This window comes from Ictidomys tridecemlineatus, chromosome 5 (assembly GCF_052094955.1).
Source record: "Ictidomys tridecemlineatus isolate mIctTri1 chromosome 5, mIctTri1.hap1, whole genome shotgun sequence".
NCBI lineage: Eukaryota > Metazoa > Chordata > Mammalia > Rodentia > Sciuridae > Ictidomys > Ictidomys tridecemlineatus.
Genome location: NC_135481.1, coordinates 60,568,190 through 60,587,870, shown reverse-complemented (window position 1 = coordinate 60,587,870; position 19,681 = coordinate 60,568,190). Strand labels below are relative to the sequence as shown.

At 33.7% G+C, this 19,681-nt stretch overlaps 1 protein-coding gene across 6 annotated transcripts in view; it reads right to left on the bottom strand.

Moving 5' to 3' along the window:
* Fut8 (fucosyltransferase 8) overlaps nucleotides 1-19,681 on the bottom strand; it is a 337,229-nt gene that overhangs the window by 83,789 nt on the left and 233,759 nt on the right. For all 6 annotated transcript variants that reach the window (XM_040276268.2, XM_078050077.1, XM_040276269.2 and 3 more), the window contains one exon: nucleotides 15,869-15,983. In XM_040276268.2, coding sequence (XP_040132202.1) covers nucleotides 15,869-15,983 — 115 coding nt within the window. The remainder of the gene's footprint in view (nucleotides 1-15,868; nucleotides 15,984-19,681) is intronic.

Below are 19,681 nucleotides of genomic sequence, written 5' to 3'. Positions count from 1 at the left end.
TGATGGTGTATGCATGTGCATGCATAAGTGTCAAATTTTATAGGTAATGTACTTTGTTTCACGACAAAATGTTCTTATGCTCATGAAAAGAGAGGGGAAAGTCACGGAAATAATTGAGAGAAAACAGTAACGAGCAATGGTAAAAATAATGTCCTTATCCAGTTACAGTCAGAGACTTGCTACTTTTCTATTTTAAAAGATATATGTGCTTCCTTTGTTATGGTTTCACAATTGCCAGAAAGATTAAGATATATATAGTATCTTAATCTTTCTGGCAATTGTGAAACCATAACAATAACAGCCCAGATGTACATTAGAATATTACTATAGAATAAAATAACATTGTTATTAATCGTTAGGCCCTCCTCACTTCTAGCATATAAGAAACAAAGATGACTTATAATGAAAACTGATTTAATTAACTCACTCGCTTCAAAACTCCTTTTACAGAACCTATCATTATTCAGAATAAATCAGGATTTGATCCCAATATTTAAGTATACATCACTGCATTTGAAAACTTTACCATCATTAACATATTTCTTTTGATATCCTACAATCATTGTGCTTTTTAGTAAGGACCTAAAGTGAACAAGTGGTGGCTACTCTGTGACAAAGCAAGGAGTATACTTCATTTCTAGTCCCATTGATCTAAGCATTAAAAATCCTTAGCCTTACAAGTGGACAAAAATAATTATTTGGGCTGGGAAACTCAGCAGCAGGCAAACAAAGCCACATACCAAGAGAGATGACACATCAAACACTGATAAAAGTTAATATACAGCTAAAGAACAGAAGGTAACAGGAAGAAGAACAAAAGAAAAACAGAAGGCAAAAATATACAAGAAATTATCTCCATCACGGTATAGGCTGGGGTTAGCAAACATTTTTCTATAAAGAATTAGAAGATAGCCAGGCACAGTGGTGCATGCCTGTAATCCCAGTGGCTCAGGAGGCTAAGGCAGGAGGATTGCAAGTTCAAAGCCAGCCTTTGAAACTCAGTGAAACCCTTTTATAGAAATAAAATACTAAGAAAAAAAAGAAAAAAGAAAAAGGAGGTGGGGTTGGGAATGTGACTCAGTGATTAAGTACCCCTGGGTTCAATTCCCACTAAAAAAAAAAAAAAAAGGAAGAAAGAAAGAAAGAGAAAATCTGAAGATAAATATTTTTGGTTTGCAAATTATATATTCTCTGTTGAAATTATTTGACTTTGTCAACTATTACCTGAAAGTAATCAGAGAGAATATATTAACAAATAGAAACAATAAATGGCTGAATTCCAATAAAACTTTATTTATAAAATATTTGAACTGGATTTGGCCTAAGGTCAGTAGTTTGCTGACCTAAGGTCTAGACCATAAAATCTATAAAAGCAGATTGGCATGTGGGAGGCCCTGGGTTTGATCCCCAGGGCTGCAAAAAAAAATTAAAAAATAAAATAAAAACTAACAAATAAACAAATAAACCCTAGGGCTGTAAATAAGAAAAGCAACATTAAACAAGGTAGGCAGAAATTTAGGCTTCCTGGGCTGGGGATAAAGCTCAGTTAAAAAAGTGCTTGCCTTGCATGCACAAGGCCCTGGGGTTCAATCCCCAGTACCACAAAGAAAAAGGGGGGGGGGAAGAAAGAAATTTAAAGGCTTCCTAAAGAAAACATCTATGTCTTGTCTGTTTCATAGTTTCTATGACACAATTTCTGAGACCTTTATGCTTTTTAATAAGCCACATAGATTTAATTCCTCAGTAAATCTAAGGCTGTTTTCTAATGCTTACATTACTTTCTATTCATACTATAGGTTGAACATCCTTAATCTGAAAATCTAAAATTCAAACTGCTTCAAAATCCAAAACATTTTTGAGTATCAACATAATACCAGAGGTAAAAATTTCCACACATGATCCTGATCCCATGTGATGGGCTGTAGTCAAAATGGAGGTACACAAAAATATTGATAAAATGATTTCAGGCTAAATGTATGTGAGACATAAAAGAATTTTACTTGATCCACTTATATTTTCACTGCTGTGACTAAAAGACCAAACCAAAACAATTTTAGAGGAGGAAAGTTTATTTTATGGCTCACTATTTCAGAGGTCTTAGTCTACAGAAGGCTGGCTCCATTCCCTGAGGCTTGAGGAGAGGCAGAACATCATGGTAGAAGAGTGTGGTGGAGGAAAGTGGCTTAGGACATGATCAGGAAGCAGTATTTTGTATGTATGTGTATGTGTGTGTGTGTGTGTGTGTGTGTGTGTGTGTGTGTATTGTAATCTATTTAGCATATAATTCTACATTATAAACTCTACTTTTTGTAACCCGAAGAAAATCACCTCTCATGCTATGATTGACAAAGATAACTATTTTTCAAACGCACTATTTGTAATACTTCCACATTACCAATCTCCTTCTTTCAGTTTTGCTGATTCATGAAAAACAAAAAGTTTACATTCCCTAACTAATTTCTGTAAATTTTTGTGTTTCTAGAAATGATAATCACTTACAATGACAATGGAAAAGAAATCATTTTAGGAAGTGGAACTTGCAGAAACTTCATATTTCATTGTACTCATTTACCTATTTAAAAGTTACACTTCATTTTTTTCTATGAATTAGCTATATATTCATATAAAAATGCCTGGAACAATTTATTTATTTGTTACTACAGCTCTGTTATCTAGTTTAAGGTCTGGGATTGTGATGTCTCCTACTTTACTTTTCTGAAGATTGCTTTGGCTACCCTGGGTCTCAAAAATGACATCAAGGTTAGAAATGAAGAAGGCTCTATTTGCAGATGATATGATAACATATGTAGAAAAATCTTACAGAACTGCCAGGTACCTATAACTCCAGCAGGTGGAGAGGCTGAGGCAGGAGAACTGCAAGTTCAAAGCCTACCTCAGCAAATTAGTAAGACTCTAAGCAACTCAGTAAGACCCTGTCTCAAAAGATAAAAAAAAGAAGCTGGGGATGTGGCTCAGTGGTAAACAACCCTAGATTCAATCCCTTGTACCAAAAAAAAAAAAAAAATCCATCTTAAACTACTAGAATTAATAAGCTATAGGATATAAGAGCAGAATATAAATATCAATTATATTTTATATACTTACAACAGGATAGTTGATATGAAAATAAAAAGGATTTACAATAAATAAAATTTTGTAAGTGAAGAATAAAGTTGGAAAAAATATACTACCCAATTTTAACACTTAATGCAAAGCTATAGTAACCAAGACAGTGTGGTAGTACTGGCAAAAGGACAGACACATGTATATAATCAACTGTTTTTGACAAAAGTACTAAGGCAATAGGAAAAGGATAACCTTTGAACAAATAGTTCTAGACAAACTGTATAGCAATAAGTAAGAAAATGAACCTAAGCTTTAGTTCTTATCATAACCCCAAATGGATTACCTAAATGTAAGAATTAAATTATAAAACTCTTAGAAGAAAACAGAAAAAAAATCTAGTCACCTTAGATTTGGCAAAAATTTCATGACACAAAAAGGACCAAATTCTAATTTTAAAAAGCGGTAAAGCTGGACTTCATCAGTTTAAAAATTTCTGCTATTCAAAAGATACTTTAAAATAACAAATAGGCCAGTTACAGAATGGAAGAAACATTTTCCAAAATATACATCAGACAAAGGACTCATATCTAGAATATATAAAGAACATCAATAACTCAACAATAAGAAAGCAAATATCCAGATTAAAAACAAGCAAAAGGCTAGAAATAGAAACATAGCCCATACCAGAGCACTTTCCTACCACACATGAGTCCCTGGATTCAATCTCTAGCACCACAAACAAACAAAACAGCACAAAAATAGGACAAAAGAACACACCATCAAAGAAGATATGTAGACAGTAAATAAGTATAGAAAAGATATTCTACAACGGTCAGAAGGAAATGCAGATGAAACCCACAACAGCACATTATTATACTAAAATGGCTAAAATAAAAAAGACCAACCATCCCAAGTGTTACTGAGGATGTGGAGGAACTGGAAGTTTCATATACTACTGGTTGAATGTAAATGGGATACATACTTTTTTTTAAAAAAGAATTTCTTTTTTAGTCATAGATGGATACAGTACCTTTTATTTTGTTTTTTTATTTTTTATGTGGTGCTGAGGATCGAGCCCAGTGCCTCACACACACTAGGTGAGCGCTCTACCACAACCCCAGCCCTGAGATACCCACTTGTGAAGACAGTTTAACAATTTCTCAAAAAGTTAAACATACATTGTTATATGACTCAGCCATTCCACTCTAGGTATTTACTCAAGAGAAATGAAAGCATATGCCCACACAAACACTTGTACAAGAATCTTCACAAAAGTTTATTCACAATAGCCCCAAAGTCATCAGTAAAAATTTTATTCTGTTAAACATCTAAATCTATTTTTCTTGTTTTAAATTCCTTTCTAGAGACAATTTGGGCCTTGGCTTTTAACTTATTCATTCAAATATTTATGGAACATTTGTGAATATGCCAGGCAACGTACTGAGTTCACCATAGAATCAGAGTACTATCACATACCAGTTTTCACAGTGATAACATTCTATATTTCATTCTTGTTTTTTTTTCAATTTTTATTTGTGCTTTTTAGTTATACATGACAGTATCATCTATTTTGAAATATGTATAACAAACATAGAGCATGTTTTTAAAATTAGGATCCCAGTCTTGTATGCATGTACAATGTTTGAGTTTCACTGTGGTGTATTCATATATGTACATAGGAAAGTTATGTCAGATTCATTCCACCATCTTTCCTATTTCTTTGCCCCCTCCCATCACTTAACCCCTCTTTGTCTAATCTGCTGAACTTCTATTACTGCCCGGGCTCCCCAGTCTCCTTGTTGTGCATAAGCATCCACATGTCAGAAAGAACTCTTGACCTTTGGCTCTTGGGGACTGGTTTATAACACTTGTCAAAATGGCCGTATTACCAAAAGTACAATATAGATTTAATGCAATTCCTATTAAGGTTCTGATGACATTCTTCATAGAAATAAAAAAAAATCATGAAATTCATTTTGACCCAGGATAGCCAAGATAGTCTCCACATTCATCCATTTACTTGCAATTATCATAAAGTCATACTTCTTGATGGCTGAGTAATATCCCATTGTGTATATAAACCACACAATGGTTTTTTTTGGTGTTAAGTTTTTTGAGTTCTTTATATATCCTGCAGATTAATTCTCTGAGTGCAAGTGACAAAGATTTTCTCCCATTCTGTAGGCTCTCTCTTGATGTTCTTGATATTTTTCCTTTGCTATGAGGAAGTGTTTGATACCACCCCATTTATTGATTCTTAATTTTACTTCTTGTGCTTTAGGAGTCTTGCTGAGGAACTTGGTTCCTCAGTTGACATGATGGAAAGTTGGGTCTACATTTTCTTCTAGTAGCCACAGGATCTCTGGTCTAGTTCCAAGGGCCTTTATCCACTTTGAGTTTTGTGCAAGGTGAGAAAGAGTAGTCTAATTTCATTTTGTTACATATGGAGTTCCAGTTTTCCCAGCACAATTTGAGGAAGAGGCCATCTTTTCTCCAATGTATGTTTATGGCATCATTGTCTAGTATCAGTTAGCTGTATTTATATGGGTTTGTTTCCATGTCTTCTATTCTGTACCACTGGTTTTCATGTCTGTTTGGGGGCCAATACCATGCCATTTTTGTTACTACAGCTCTGTTATCTAATTTAAGGTCTGGGATTGTGACGTCTCCTGCTTCACTTTTCTGAGGATTGCTTTGGCTATCCTGGGTCTCTTATTTTTCCAAATAAATTTTATAACTGTTTTTTTTATTTCTATGAAGAATATCATCAGAACCTTAAAAGGAATTGCATTAAATCTATATAGTACTTTTGGTAATATGGCCATTTTGACAAGAGTAATTCTGCCTATCCAAGAACATGGGATAACTTCCCATCCACTAGGGTCTTCTTTAATTACTTTCTTTAGAGTTCTGTAGTTTTAATTGTAAAGGTCTTTAACCTCTTTTGTTAGGTTAATTCCCAAACATTTTATGTACTTTTTTTTTTTTAGGCTATTGTGAATGGGACAGTTTTCCTAATTTTGCTTTTAGATGATTCATCACTGATGTACAGGAACACAATTGATTTATGGGCGTTAATCTTATGTCCTGCTACTTTGCTAAATTCATTTATAAGTTCTAGAAGTTTCCTGGTGGAATTTTTGGGTCTTCTCAATATAGTATCATGTCATCCTCAAATAGGAATAGTTTTGAGTTCTTCTTTTCCTATTTATATCCTTTTAATTTCTTTCTTCTATCTAACTGCTCTAGCTAGAGTTTCCAGGACAACATTGAGTAAAAGAAGTAGTGAAAGAGCACATCCATATGTTGTTTCAGTTTTTAGAGGGAATGCCTTCAATTTTTCTCCATTCAGAATGATTCTGGCCTTGGGCTTAGCATATATAGCTTTTACAATATTGAGGTATGTTCTTCCTATCCATGGTTTTTCTAGTGTTTTGAACATAAATGGATACTGTATTTCATCAAATGTTTTTTTTCTGTATCTACTGAGATAATCATGTAATTCTTATCTTGAAGTCCAATGATGTGATAAATTATGTTTACTGATTTCCATACGTTGAACCAACCATGCATCCCTGGGATGAAACTCACATATCATGATGCACTATCTTTTTAATGTTTTTGTATGTAATTTACCAGAATTTTCTTAAGAATTTTTGCATCTAGGGGCTGGGGATGTGGCTTAAGCCGTAGCGCGCTCGCCTGCCATGTGTGCGGCCCTGGTTCAACCTCAGCACCACATACAAAGATGTTGTGTCCGCCGAAAACTAAAAAATAAATTTAAAATTCTCTCTCTCTCAAAAAATATTTAAAAAAAGAATTTTTGCATCTATATTCATCAGGGATATTGACAGAAAATTTTCTTTCTTTATATGTCTTTGCCTGGTTTTGGTATCAGGTTGATACTAGCTGTTAGAGTCTGTAAACAAGTCTGGATGGCGCCTGGCAAAATGCCAGAGGGAGTGGTTTGTGAAGTAAGGCCAATGAGCCATTAAGTGTGGAGATTCCTTATTGGTTCTCTGCTGTATCGAGTTTATGCTAATTAAGATAAGCTGTGTGGAATGTATAAATACCGCTGTTGTCCTACAATAAACGGCTCCCATTCCTGCTGTATCAACGTACACAAGTTGTTTGTCACCCCCCGGTTATTTTGCTGCAGCCAGACTGCGGCAACTAGCTTCACAGAATGAGTTTGGATGGGTTTTCTCATTTTCCACTTCATGGAATATTTGAGGAGAATTGGTGTTAGTCAACTGAGGATCGCTCCATCTGATCCTAGGCTTTTCTTTATTGGTAGGCTTTTGATGATGTCTTCAATTTCATTGCTTAAAATTGATTTGTTTAGATTTTCTATGTCCTCCTGATTCAATGTGTATAGGTCATATGTTTCTAGATAATTGTTGATATCTTCAAGATTTTCTATTTTATAGAAGTATAAATTGTCAGAACAGTTTCTGATCATCATTTATTTCAGTAGTATCCATTGTGTTATATCATTTTTCATCATGCATTTTAGAAGTTTGACTTTTCTTTATTTCTCTTTGTTAGCTTGGTTTATCAATTTTATTAATTTTTTAAAGAACCAACTTTTTGTTTTTTGACTTCTTGAACTGTTTTGTTTCAATTTCAATGATTTCTGCTCTGATTTTAATTATTTCCTATTTTCCAATGCTTTTGTTGTTGTTTTTCTTTTTGAAGGGGTTTGAGATGTAATGTTAGATTATTTATTTGTTGACTTTCTATTCTTTGATGAATGAGCCCAGTGCAATGAACTTCCCTCATAGCACTGTGTTCATAGTGTCCCAGAGATTTTGATATGTTCTATCATTATTTTCATCTACCTCTGAATGTTATTTCATTTCATGCCTAATTTCTTATGGTATGCACTACTCATTCAATAGCATATTATTTAGTCTCCAGGTGTCAGAGTAGCTTCTATTTTTTATTTTATTGTTGATTTCTAATGTCATTCCATTATGAGCTGACAGGATATGGGTGCAAGGTATTATTCTATTATTTGCTGAGTTACTTTGTGGCCTAAGATATGGTCTATTTTAGAGATAGAGCCATGTGCTACTGAGAAGAAAGTATATTCAGACACTGATGATGAATGAAATATTTTATACATTGTGTTAAGTCTAAATTCTTAATTGTACTTTTTAGTTCTATAGCTTCTTTATTTAGTTTTTGTTTGGAGGATCTATCTAATGGTAAGAGAGGTGTGTTAAAGTCATCCAGTGTTATTTAGCTGTCATCTATTAGATTCTTGAAAGTGTTTGTTTGATGTACGTAGATGATTCATTGTTTAAGACATAAATATTTGTGATTGTTATGTCTTGTGGATATAACAATTCAATCTTTATTCTGTATGTTAGGAATTTTCATAATAACATGCCTTGGTGTGGATCTGTTGAAATTTTGTATATTTGTGATCCTGTAAGCCTCCTGGATTTGGTTTTCCATTTCATTCTCAAAGTTTGGGAAATTTTCTGATATGATTTCTTTGAAAAGATTGTGCATTCCTTTGCTTGTATCCCTGAGTTTTCATCTATCCCAATAAATCTTAAAATTGGTCTTTTCCTATTATCCCATATTTCTTGGAAGTTCTGTTACTGGTCTCTTAACACATTTTAACCATGGTCAACTTTATTTTCAAGATTATATATTTTGTTTTCATTGCCTGAAATTCTATCTTTCAAAGAGGACTAGTCTACTGGTCATGTCTTCCTTTTAATTTTTTAAAATTTGTTCCAATTACTTGTACATGACAGTAGAATGCCTTTTGACATATTGTACACAGATGGAGCACAACTTCTCTGGTTGTACATGGTGCAGAGTCACACTGGTAGTGTATACGTGTATTAGAGTAATAATGTCTGTTTCATTCCACTGTCCTTCCCTTCTCCACACTCTCTCTCATCCCCTCTGCACAATCTAAAATTCCTTCATTCTTCCCTACCACTACCCATTAAAGATCAGCACCCATTTATCTAAGAAAACTTTCAGCCTTTGGTTTTGGGGATTGGCTTATTTTGTTTAGCATAATATTCTCCAGCTCCACCTATTTACCTGCATATGTCACAATTTCATTCTTCTTTAAGGCTGAGTAATATCCACTGTGTATATGTACCATATTTTCTTTATCCATCCATCTGTTGAAGGATACCTAGGATGGTTCCATAGTTTAGCTATTGTGAAACAAGCTGCTATAAACATTTTGTGTGACTGTGTCACTGTAGTATGCTGATTTTTAAATCCTTTGGGTATTAATCAAGGAGTGGGAAAACTGGGTCAAATGATAGTTCTACTTCAAGTCTTCTGAGGAATCTCCATACAACTTTCCAGAGTGGTTGCAGCAATATGCAGTCCCACCAGCAATGTATGAGTGTACCTTTTCCCTCACATCCTCATCAACACTGATTATTGCTTGTATTCTTGATAATTGCCATTCTGACTGGCAATTATTAGTTTTGATTTGTATTTCTCTAATTGTTAGAGATGTTGAACTTTTTTTCATATATTTGTTGATCAATTGTATTTCTTCTTCTATAAAGTATCTGTTCAGTTCCTTGGCCCATTTAGTGATTGAGTTATTTGTTTATTTGGTGTTAAGTTTTTAAAATTCTTTATACATCTTGGAGATTCGTGCTGTAAGCTCTCTCTTCAAGAGATTCAACTCTTAGGAAAAGACATCCACAGACTGAAGGCGAAAGGTTTTGAAAAACACTCCACTGAATTTTTAATTTGGTTTATTGATTCCTTCATTTTGAGAATTTCTGCTTGATTGTTTTTCCAGAATCTCTATCCCTTTATTGAAGTGATCTTTCACTTCCTATATTTTCTCTTTGTTATCATTCCTTACATTGTTATTTACTTTGTAGATAAGTTTAACTATGTACCCAGATATGCCTCAGGTCTCTTAAAAATGAGGGTTCCTTTAATTCCCTTATATCTCCAATTTGCTCATGGAGGGACTGCTCTCGTTGGAGCAGCAGCAGCTTTGGCACAGGAGATTTTTTTCCCTTATTTTATTATATCCAACTTCTTGAGTCCCTGATCTGCTTTGAGTGTCCGGTATTAAATTCCAGTAAAGTCCCCACTGCCCTTTATTCATTCACTCACCTTGCTGAGAAGCTGCCTATCTGCTTTCTTGGCTTTATGTCACAGAGCATGAAGGAAAGCGACTTGCTCTATTCTGCCATCTTGAAACCTCTCTATTTGTCCTCTTTACATATATATGATGGAGAGTACAGTGTATTTTGATGTATTATACACATAGAGTATAACTTATTCTAGTTAGGATGTCATTCTTGTGGTTGTGTATGCTGTGGAGTTCCATGTGGTATATTCATTCATATATGAACATAGGAAAGTTATGTCAATTCATTATACTCTCTTCCTATTCCCTTCCCCCCTCCATTCTCTTCATTCCTCTTTGTCTAATCCACTGAAATCTTTTATTCAGTTTAATATTCATCAACCATGTCATAGGGCCTCCAACTCTAAAGAGAAAATCAGTATAATTACAATAATCATGAATTTTGTTCCACTAAAGTCTAATTGTTCAGAGGACCTTTTTATTTTTCTGCCATTTTTATGAAATTGCATCTTTCAGGTAAAACTAAGACACAGGATAAATAAATGAAAGCCTAAAATTGAGACCAAACTTCTCTTGTCACAACTGAGCTGTACAACTTTAAGTCAAACAATATTTTTCTGAGAAAGAATGAGGTTTACTCAATTCTAAGGACTGTAGAAAGAAAATTCAAAATGAATTTTTAACATTTAAAATTCAAAATGAAACTTGTTATGAGTTAAGCTCAATCTAGATTGTTTTCTTTGTTCTAGGTCTTGTATCTCAAAAAATATTTAATAAATGTTGTTAGTGAGAAGTGATAATGAATTTTATTAGTATTAGTAAAAATCTAATAAACTGAAAATATTTTCAACTACCTAAATCAGTAGTCTCCAAACCAATCACTGAAAATAAGTCATGAAGTATTTATCAAGAATATAATAAGGTATTTAAATAATGAAAATATTTAAAACATTTGCTTCTAATGTCCCTTTTTCCTATTATTTCCTATTCAGATACAAATTATTATGATCTTTTGTATATACAGGACACATTTCAAATGATCTCTATACATGTTGACAAGATTAACTCAATCACATGAAAAATTTCTTATAGTAATAATATTATCATAATTAACAGAAAAACACTAGAGCAGAGTATTTATATGATAGATCCAGGCATTGATTAGGGAGCTCAAGAGAACAGATAAATTTTCTTGGGTCTGGGGTTCTTGAGTTGAACCCAGGAGCACTTTACCACTGAGCTACATCCCCAGCCCTCTTTCATTTTTTAAGATGGAGTCTCACTAAGTTGCTGAGGCTGGCCTCAGACTTGTGATCTTCCTGCCTCAGCCTCCTGAGTCACTGGCATTACCACTGTGCCTGGGCTATAACCCATAATTTTAACAGCAAAGTTACATTTTAAAACATATTTAGTGCTATGAAATGGGGTGCAAAGTTAGAGAAAAGTTTTGACTTAAGGTTCAATATAAATTCTGAATGAGTTGCTTAGTTGATTAAAATCATGTGGTTAAACTATACTCAATGTAACATGAACCCACAACTGAATCAAACTGATAATGGGCCAAACAAGGTGAGCCTTCTAAAAATCTCCATTAATAAATTGTATAAACTGCTTATTTTGTAATACAGTTTCCAAGTTACAGATTCCTATATTCTCCTTTTAAAAACTTTTTTCCTGGACTGGGGATGTGGCTTAGTGCTACAGTGTTTGCCTGGCATGTATGAGCCTCTGGGTCCAATCCCCACACTGTGGGAGAAAGGACTTTTATTTCCTAATATCTAAGCCCTCCTGAAATCTTTCAGAATTTAAGTTACTTATACTTTTTACAGTAATACTTCACTTAAACTAATGACAATGGAATATAAATACATTTAAATACTGTTATGGTTTGGATGTGAAGTATCCTTCAAAAGCTCACATGTGAGCTGGGCACAGTGGTGCACGCCTGTAATCCCAGCAGCTGGGGAGGCTGAGCCAGCAGGTTCTCGAATTGAAAGCCAGCCTCAGCAATGGAGAGGCACTAAACAATTAGACCCTGTGTCTAAATAAAATCCAAAAAAAAAAAAATAGGGTTGGGGGTTTGGCTCAGTAGTTGAGTGTCTGTGAGTTCAATCCCTAATACCACCCCCTCAAAAAAAAAAGCTCATGAGTGAGATAATACAAGGAGGTTCAGAGGAGACATGACTGAGATGCAAGAGTCTTAACCCAGTGAATTAATCCCCTGATAGGAAGTAACGAGTGGTAACTGAAGTAGTAGGGTATGGCTGATGAAGGTGGGATTAGGGCGTGGCCTTCAGGTATATATTTGTATCTGGCAAGTGGAGGTCTGTTTCTCTATTTCCTTATTACCATGATATAAGCTGCTTTCCTCTGCCACCCTCTCTTACCATGAGGTTCAACCTCACCTGGAGCCCTGAGGAATGGAGCCACCCTTCTATGAACTAAGACCTCTGTAACTGTGAGTCTTCAAATAAACCTTTCCTCCTCTACAGTTGTTCTGGTAGAGTCTTTAAGTTACAGCAGTAGAATAGTTGACTAAAACAAATGCCAAGAAAAGTTGTACAGTTCACATGTGGTAGAACACATCTGTAATCCCAGGTCTACTGGGAAGCTGAGACAGAAGGATCATAAGTTTGAGGCCAACGATAGCAAGTACCTGTCTCAATATAAAATTAAAAGGGGCAGGGATGTAGCTTAGTGGTAGAGCACCTGTCTAACATGTGTGAATTCTCTGGGTTCAATCCCCAGTACTATAAAACAAAAACAAAAAACAAAAAAAAAACAAACAAAAAACTGTACAAGGTAAGTTTCTCTAATCCAAAAATCTAAAATATGAAATTCTCCAAAATCCAAAAGTTTTTGAGCACCAACTGATGTCACAAGGGGAAAATGCCACATCTGATTCTATATTGGGTCTTAGTCACAACACAGACACACTAAAAATATTGTAAAAAATTACCTTCAGAGTTTATGTATAAAATTTATATATATGAAACATAAATTAATTGTATGTTTAGACTTGGGTCTTATCCCCCAAATAATTCATTATGTATATGAAAATATTCTAAAACCTGAGAAAATATAAACAATTCTGGTCCCAAGAATTTTGGATAAGGGACACATAACCTATATGAGAAAAAGATGTATTTGTTTTTTGGGGGTGGGTACTGGAGAGTGAACTCAGGAACACTCTGCCTTTAGCCCTATTTTGTATTTTATTTACAGACAGGGTCTCACTGAGTTGCTTAGTGCCTCACTTTTGCTGAGGCTGTCTTTGAACTCACGATCCTCCTATAATTTTTAATGTATAGAAAGTGATCAACTCTTCTGATTAAGCTGATTAATCCATTTGACAAATGTTATATCTAAAAAATGTACCGGGGGATAAAAATTCCAGTCAAAGAAAACATTCCTATCCATATATATATATTTGATTTTGATCAAATAGCAAAAAAAAAAAAAAAGGATGCTTTTCTGCCTCTACACAGAGAAGAGGAAGAGTGAGTGAATGCTACTTTCAACCTCTAACAAATAATATGTTAAAAATATCATTCCTGACTTCAAGGAAATTTTAGTCTAGAGAAAAAAGAGTTATCATTACAACAAATAATTCAGAAAAACGTATTTCCAAAGTATATTTTTTTCTGAGACGTTTCCCATCTCCTTGAATTTTTTAAAATCACTTTTTCTATTTTAATGGAAATAAAGAATAAAATAAGGATGATAAATAACAATGTTTATAATTTAAGCTAAAGTCCAGGTAAAATATTAAATTTTGCTACAGTTTAAAAGATTTTAAAAGGTAATGTAATTTTTAATCATTAGAATAATTTATAAGTGAAGTCCTCCAATATAGAACAATAGAAATCAGCATATAGACAATTAAACTGGCACTATTGGTAAAAGGATTTGGTCACCTAAAAGAAGAGAGAAAAAAAGAAAAAAAATAACTAAAGCAAATAGCAGGCACTTGTTAAAATGTAGGGAACTGACCTAAGTATGACCTGATCACAGTTTAAATATTGAGGGTGAAAATTTATTGCTTATATGGAAATGGAAGAAGCTCAGAAACCACTGTTATTTCTGCTTTAAATAAAGATGATGTTTCTGTACCACCAGCTACTCAGAATTCACTGAGTGAAGATCTAGTTGATAGGAGATAATTACCTCTTCCCAACAGGAGGTGAAGTATTTCTTACTCTGCAGATACCTCTGATGAATGGTCTTGGGACTATGAGACCAAGATGGCATGCCAAGATCAGGTTCATTTTTTAATGATCTCTAAACACTTGATTTTTTACTTTTTTGCTACTTATATGTAGGAAAATGTGCACCTTAAAATATACAGAAGCATGCACTGATAGCCATTTTGTTTTTAATCTTCCAGGGATAACAGGGTGATTATACCCAGAAACCAGGCCATCAACAGCATTAGAAAATGATGGGTGCAGTATGTTTCACAGTCATTTCAATTTCAAGCATTTTTCAGTTATGAAGAATTCTATCAGCTCCTTCTTTACCCCCTGAAAACTATCCTATCTTGCCATTCCTTATCAGTCAATGATGCTCCTATTCCTATCTATTTCAGTGCTTTCACCTATTGAAAAGACCTGGTCAATTCTGTTTCCCAAAATTCTCTCAAATTTTGTCTATTCACTTCAAAACAACCTGTCATATACTTTCATACTTCTCAATGGCACCATGGTCCTCTTATCCTAAATGGTCTCTGTGCTTGCAAATGTTTCAAATACTAGTACAGTTCATATAAAATACTATTTTTAGATTAATATCACATAAAACACCATTTTCATCATGTCCCTCTTACATGGAAAAACCTTTCAAAAGCTATTAATGACAACAAAATAGAAAAAAATGCTTATAGTACTTATAGTATATTAAGCAGAAAAAAAAATCAAAAGTAAATAGATTATTTCCTTACTAATATGTAAGACTACATAGGCATACTAGTAAGAACTAGAACAGGATACCAAAAAAAAATAAGATTTAATTTGAGAGAGGCATTTGCCACTATTTCCTATCTATAGTTATAATGATGTTTGTAAAACATAAATAATATCTTTCAAAAAGATATTATTTTGAAAAACATAATATCTTACTTCTTATGCACCATAAACCTCTGTAATCTAGCTCCAAAACCCATCTTTCCATCTTATCTTCCAACCCTCCTTTTCACAAAATCTAAAGCTCCAAATTGTAGCACTTCATTCTCATTTGGATTCCCAGCCTTCTCTTGGCCATGAGATACTGTTCATAATGTATTCTCCAGCAGGTATGTTCTTTTCCTTCATTTCTCTGTGTCCAAATTTTACCTATAATTTACAGTTCAGTTCAAATGATATATCTCTATAAAACCATCACTGAGTCTCCTTCAGTAAACATTTTAAGACTCCAATAATTATTTTTATCTATTTCTTTTCTATTAAATGTAGCATGTTCATAATTGTACTGTAGTTTTGTGTATGTGTATAAAAGGTAGCCCAGCCCCTCTTGGGGAAAGTATCTTGTTTTAGCCTCCTTTGTATTCTACTCAAGGTATAACTATATCTTTCTAAATAAATGAGCAATTAATTTCAAAAAGCAAAGGACTATGAAGACTAAAAACAATAATTCTTACTCTTATCTTTACTATGATTTTCCTTCTTTTTCTTTCACTAAGTTTATATCCTAACCTAATCTTCTTACCTGGAGATAGGTTATTCTCCGCTGGACCAGCTCTGTCAGATCTTCAGCCTCTTTTTTCCGCCAATCACCTGCTCCATCTGTTTGACTGAGGTAGTATAGATCTGTCATTATAGACCTGTGAAAGCAAATGACATTCGAGTGCTAACTTATTTGTACTTCATCACTGGATTATACAAAGCCATAAGAAGAGGGTCAAATTCTTCATAAAGACTTAGGCTCACAATGAACCTGGTACTCATCTTTTTTTTTTCTATCAAGGCTGTGAAATTCAAATATTAGTCTCTACCATTCAAGATTCAACTCTATAATAAATGTTTAATGTTGAAACAAAAGCCTTTTTATTTTTTTCTAAGATAGTCCATTGCATTGGTTCCCTCCCAGGTCAAAGTACTATAGTATCTGGGAGAAGCAGATTATCAGAGAAAATAAATAGGTAGGTTAACATATCGGAGACAAAAGAGATTGGTGTTAGTATTTGTCTAATATAAATTTGTTTTCTGTGCTCTCTTTTCATAACTCTTCTTAAGTTTTTTCTTTCTACTTAAGTACTCTGAATGGTTAGACAAAGATCAGAAGAAAATATCAACACACCTCTTAAACGATGGTCTAAAGAGCCAAGGATTAGCAACTTTTTTCTTTAAAACTCTTGATAGTAAGTATTTTAGGTTTTGTGGGCATCTGCTGCTGCTTTTGCAGCAGAAAAGTTGTACTGACAATAAATGAATGTCTGTGGCTGTTCAAAAAAAAAAAAAAACTTTACTAACAAAAACAGGCAATAAGTCAGAGTTGGCCCTTGACCATTATTTATGAATCCCTGGTCTAAACTAATGAAATCATTAAGATACTTTGCCACTCCATAGCATCAATAATTTCTATTATAACATCCTAGATTTCCTGAAGGATAAACTAAAATCCCCAGTAAACTAATAAGAGAAACTTCAGGGCTGAAATAGATAGTTTTAAATTACATTGTATTAAATAAAAGTGAAGACCTACATGCCCCATAAAGAAAAGTAAAAGCAAATAATCAAACATCACATCCAGCATCACATTTGTCTTTCCCTCTCCTTCTTCTTTCCTAAACAACTAACATCTTATAATATACAATATCATTTACTTCTTTATCTTCCATCCCCTATTAGAATTTAGGTTCCAAGAAGCAGGTATTAACCTCTTACTTGGGCCAGACACCTATTCTAAGTACTTTATATCATTTAATTCTCACAACTATCTTATAAATTAGTAACCTAAAGCACTGAGAGTGAAATAATTTGTTCGAATCACAAAACTCACAAGTGCCAGAGTAGGAACTGAAACCCACAAAATGTGATCTTAAAGATCAGACTTGTATCTACAGCACTAACAAATATGAAAGAGGTTCAGAGTATAATAATATAGATGCTCTTCAATGTAAATATTCAAAATTAGAAAGTCTGAGTCAGGGGGAAAAGCTTGGAGAGCCAGACCTATTTCTCAATTTTGGCTCTACCTCTTAATTAACTTTTGTGTACTGAAAAAGTTATTTTTACATATCTGAGATTTACTTCATCCTAAAATAAAAATCACCAAAAATATACAAATATAACCTTTTAAAAAAGGGATTAATGATAATACATATAAACTAGTAATGCATGGGGTAATTGCTATGTCTTTTTCTTTTTTTCTTTCTTTCTATGTCTCCTTCCTTCCTCCCTCTCTCCCTTCCTTCTTTCCTTCTTTCTTTCTTTTTAATGACAATGGCTCTCAGAGAGTTGTATCAGAGCTTTTGCCTGATATCTGAAGAACATCAACTAGTAATTCTGCTACTAAGAGGAAGGATCCATTAGTTGAGTAATACATAATCCTAAAGACCAGTCATAAAAATGATCCAACATCTAGTTCGGTATGAGACCCTAAAGAAAGGAATTGCTTGATCAATCAGAAGGAAACCAACCCTTGACAACTATCATTTATCTATGAGGATGTGACGTAGTCTTAGTATTCTTTTATTCCTGGTTCTTAACTATATGCTAACAAAACAATGACAGTCCACAGTACAGTCTTACTATAACAGAAAACAATTTGCTATGAATGACTACACAGAGAACACTTGATAATTGCCCCATTTGAATAAAGTAATGCTAATAATAACAAAATGAAAATTAAAAATCTCAGCTGTAGTTCAGAGTATTCAGTCTAAGTTAATAGTTTTGAACATACTTTGGAACAACAGGGTCATTTGTGAAACATTTTAGACATCTGTTTGTGTCAACATTAACTAGGCACAGAACACTTTATGGCTTAGCTATTTTCATTTTCACCATTTTGGAACATGGCAAGACTCTAAAACGTGATATTTTATCTATTTTATATTTGTTATTCCCACCTAAGTTTCAAAACATTTTCTTTTTATACAAAACAAATTTTATACTGCCTCCTTTACATATTAGCCTTACACACTGAGTAAGAGTTTAAAATTTAAATTTTTTATTGGATTATAAAACTAAGCCTCTTCTAGACTACTGTATAGCCTACAGTAGTCTTTATAGTTTCTGAAGAAAAGTTACCACCTGCTATGGCTTTGGTTTCAGTATGGTCTGAGTGCCCTCCAGGGTCTATTATGATTAAAGCCTTGGTCTCCAGGGTAACAGACATTGCTGTGTAGTGAAAATTTTGGGGGGGGGTTATTAGAAGGAGGTCTTTAGGTCTTTGAGGGAGTGCCCTCAAAAGAGATTTTGTGACACCAATCTTTGACTACGTTTGGCAACGTGAACTCTTCCACACATGCACACCTCTGCCAAGATATGATTACAGTTGGAAGGTTCTTGGTTAAAATTGTGCCAATACAGACACAATGCCCTAAAAATGCAAGTTAAATAAATCTCATTTTTATAAACGTAACCATTTCAGGTATTTCATTATAGTAATGAATACACCACTAATACAACACCCACAGGAAGTTGTGAGTAGATCATGGAAACATAAGAGAAATCTTTAGAGTGCTACAGGACTCAGCTGAAAGTTTATTTAAAATATTTTGTCAGTTTTATAAGTCTCTTTCTCATCACCCTCATCACACTCCTTGTTCCTTATATTTCATAGATTTCATCATACACAAATATGGTCATTAATTTTTTCCCTACCTATCAAATAGGAGTGGTCACAAAACTTGTTGCAAGCCTTAACTTTAAATGGCAGTATTATTTCTGAAGATATAGCACACAGTGATAAATAACTACTCTATCAGAAAATCCCTGTTGAAGGAAACAAGGAAATTCAACATGTTCTGCTTGACTTTACATTAAATTAAAACGTGTGCACACTCACACCACATGTCTACACACAAACGTGGAATCAATCTAAGAACTCATGAATGGATTAATAGATAAAAAATGGCATATATACACAATGAAATACTATTCAGGCACAAAAAAAATTATGTCATTAGTAGCAAAATGGATGGAACTAGAAGATATTATATTAAGTAAAATAAGACAAATATAGAAAGATAGGTGCCACATATTTTTCTCTCATACATGCAAGTTAAAAGGAAAGTCAACTTACATTACACATAGACTAGCAATTGAGAGAGACTGGGAAAGTGGGGACAGGATGGACAAAGGGAGGCTGGAATTGAAATATCACATAAACCCCATTAGTATTTGAAATTAATACATGTTAATCATAAATAAATAATTTTTATGAAATGCAGTTGGGTCTTCATACAAGACACTCTACTTTCACAGTTCATTAAAAGCAAACTTGATTTTTAAATATGTTTTTTTCTTGGCTGGGGACCGCAAAAAGAAGACAAGTCCAGGAAACAACCTTAAA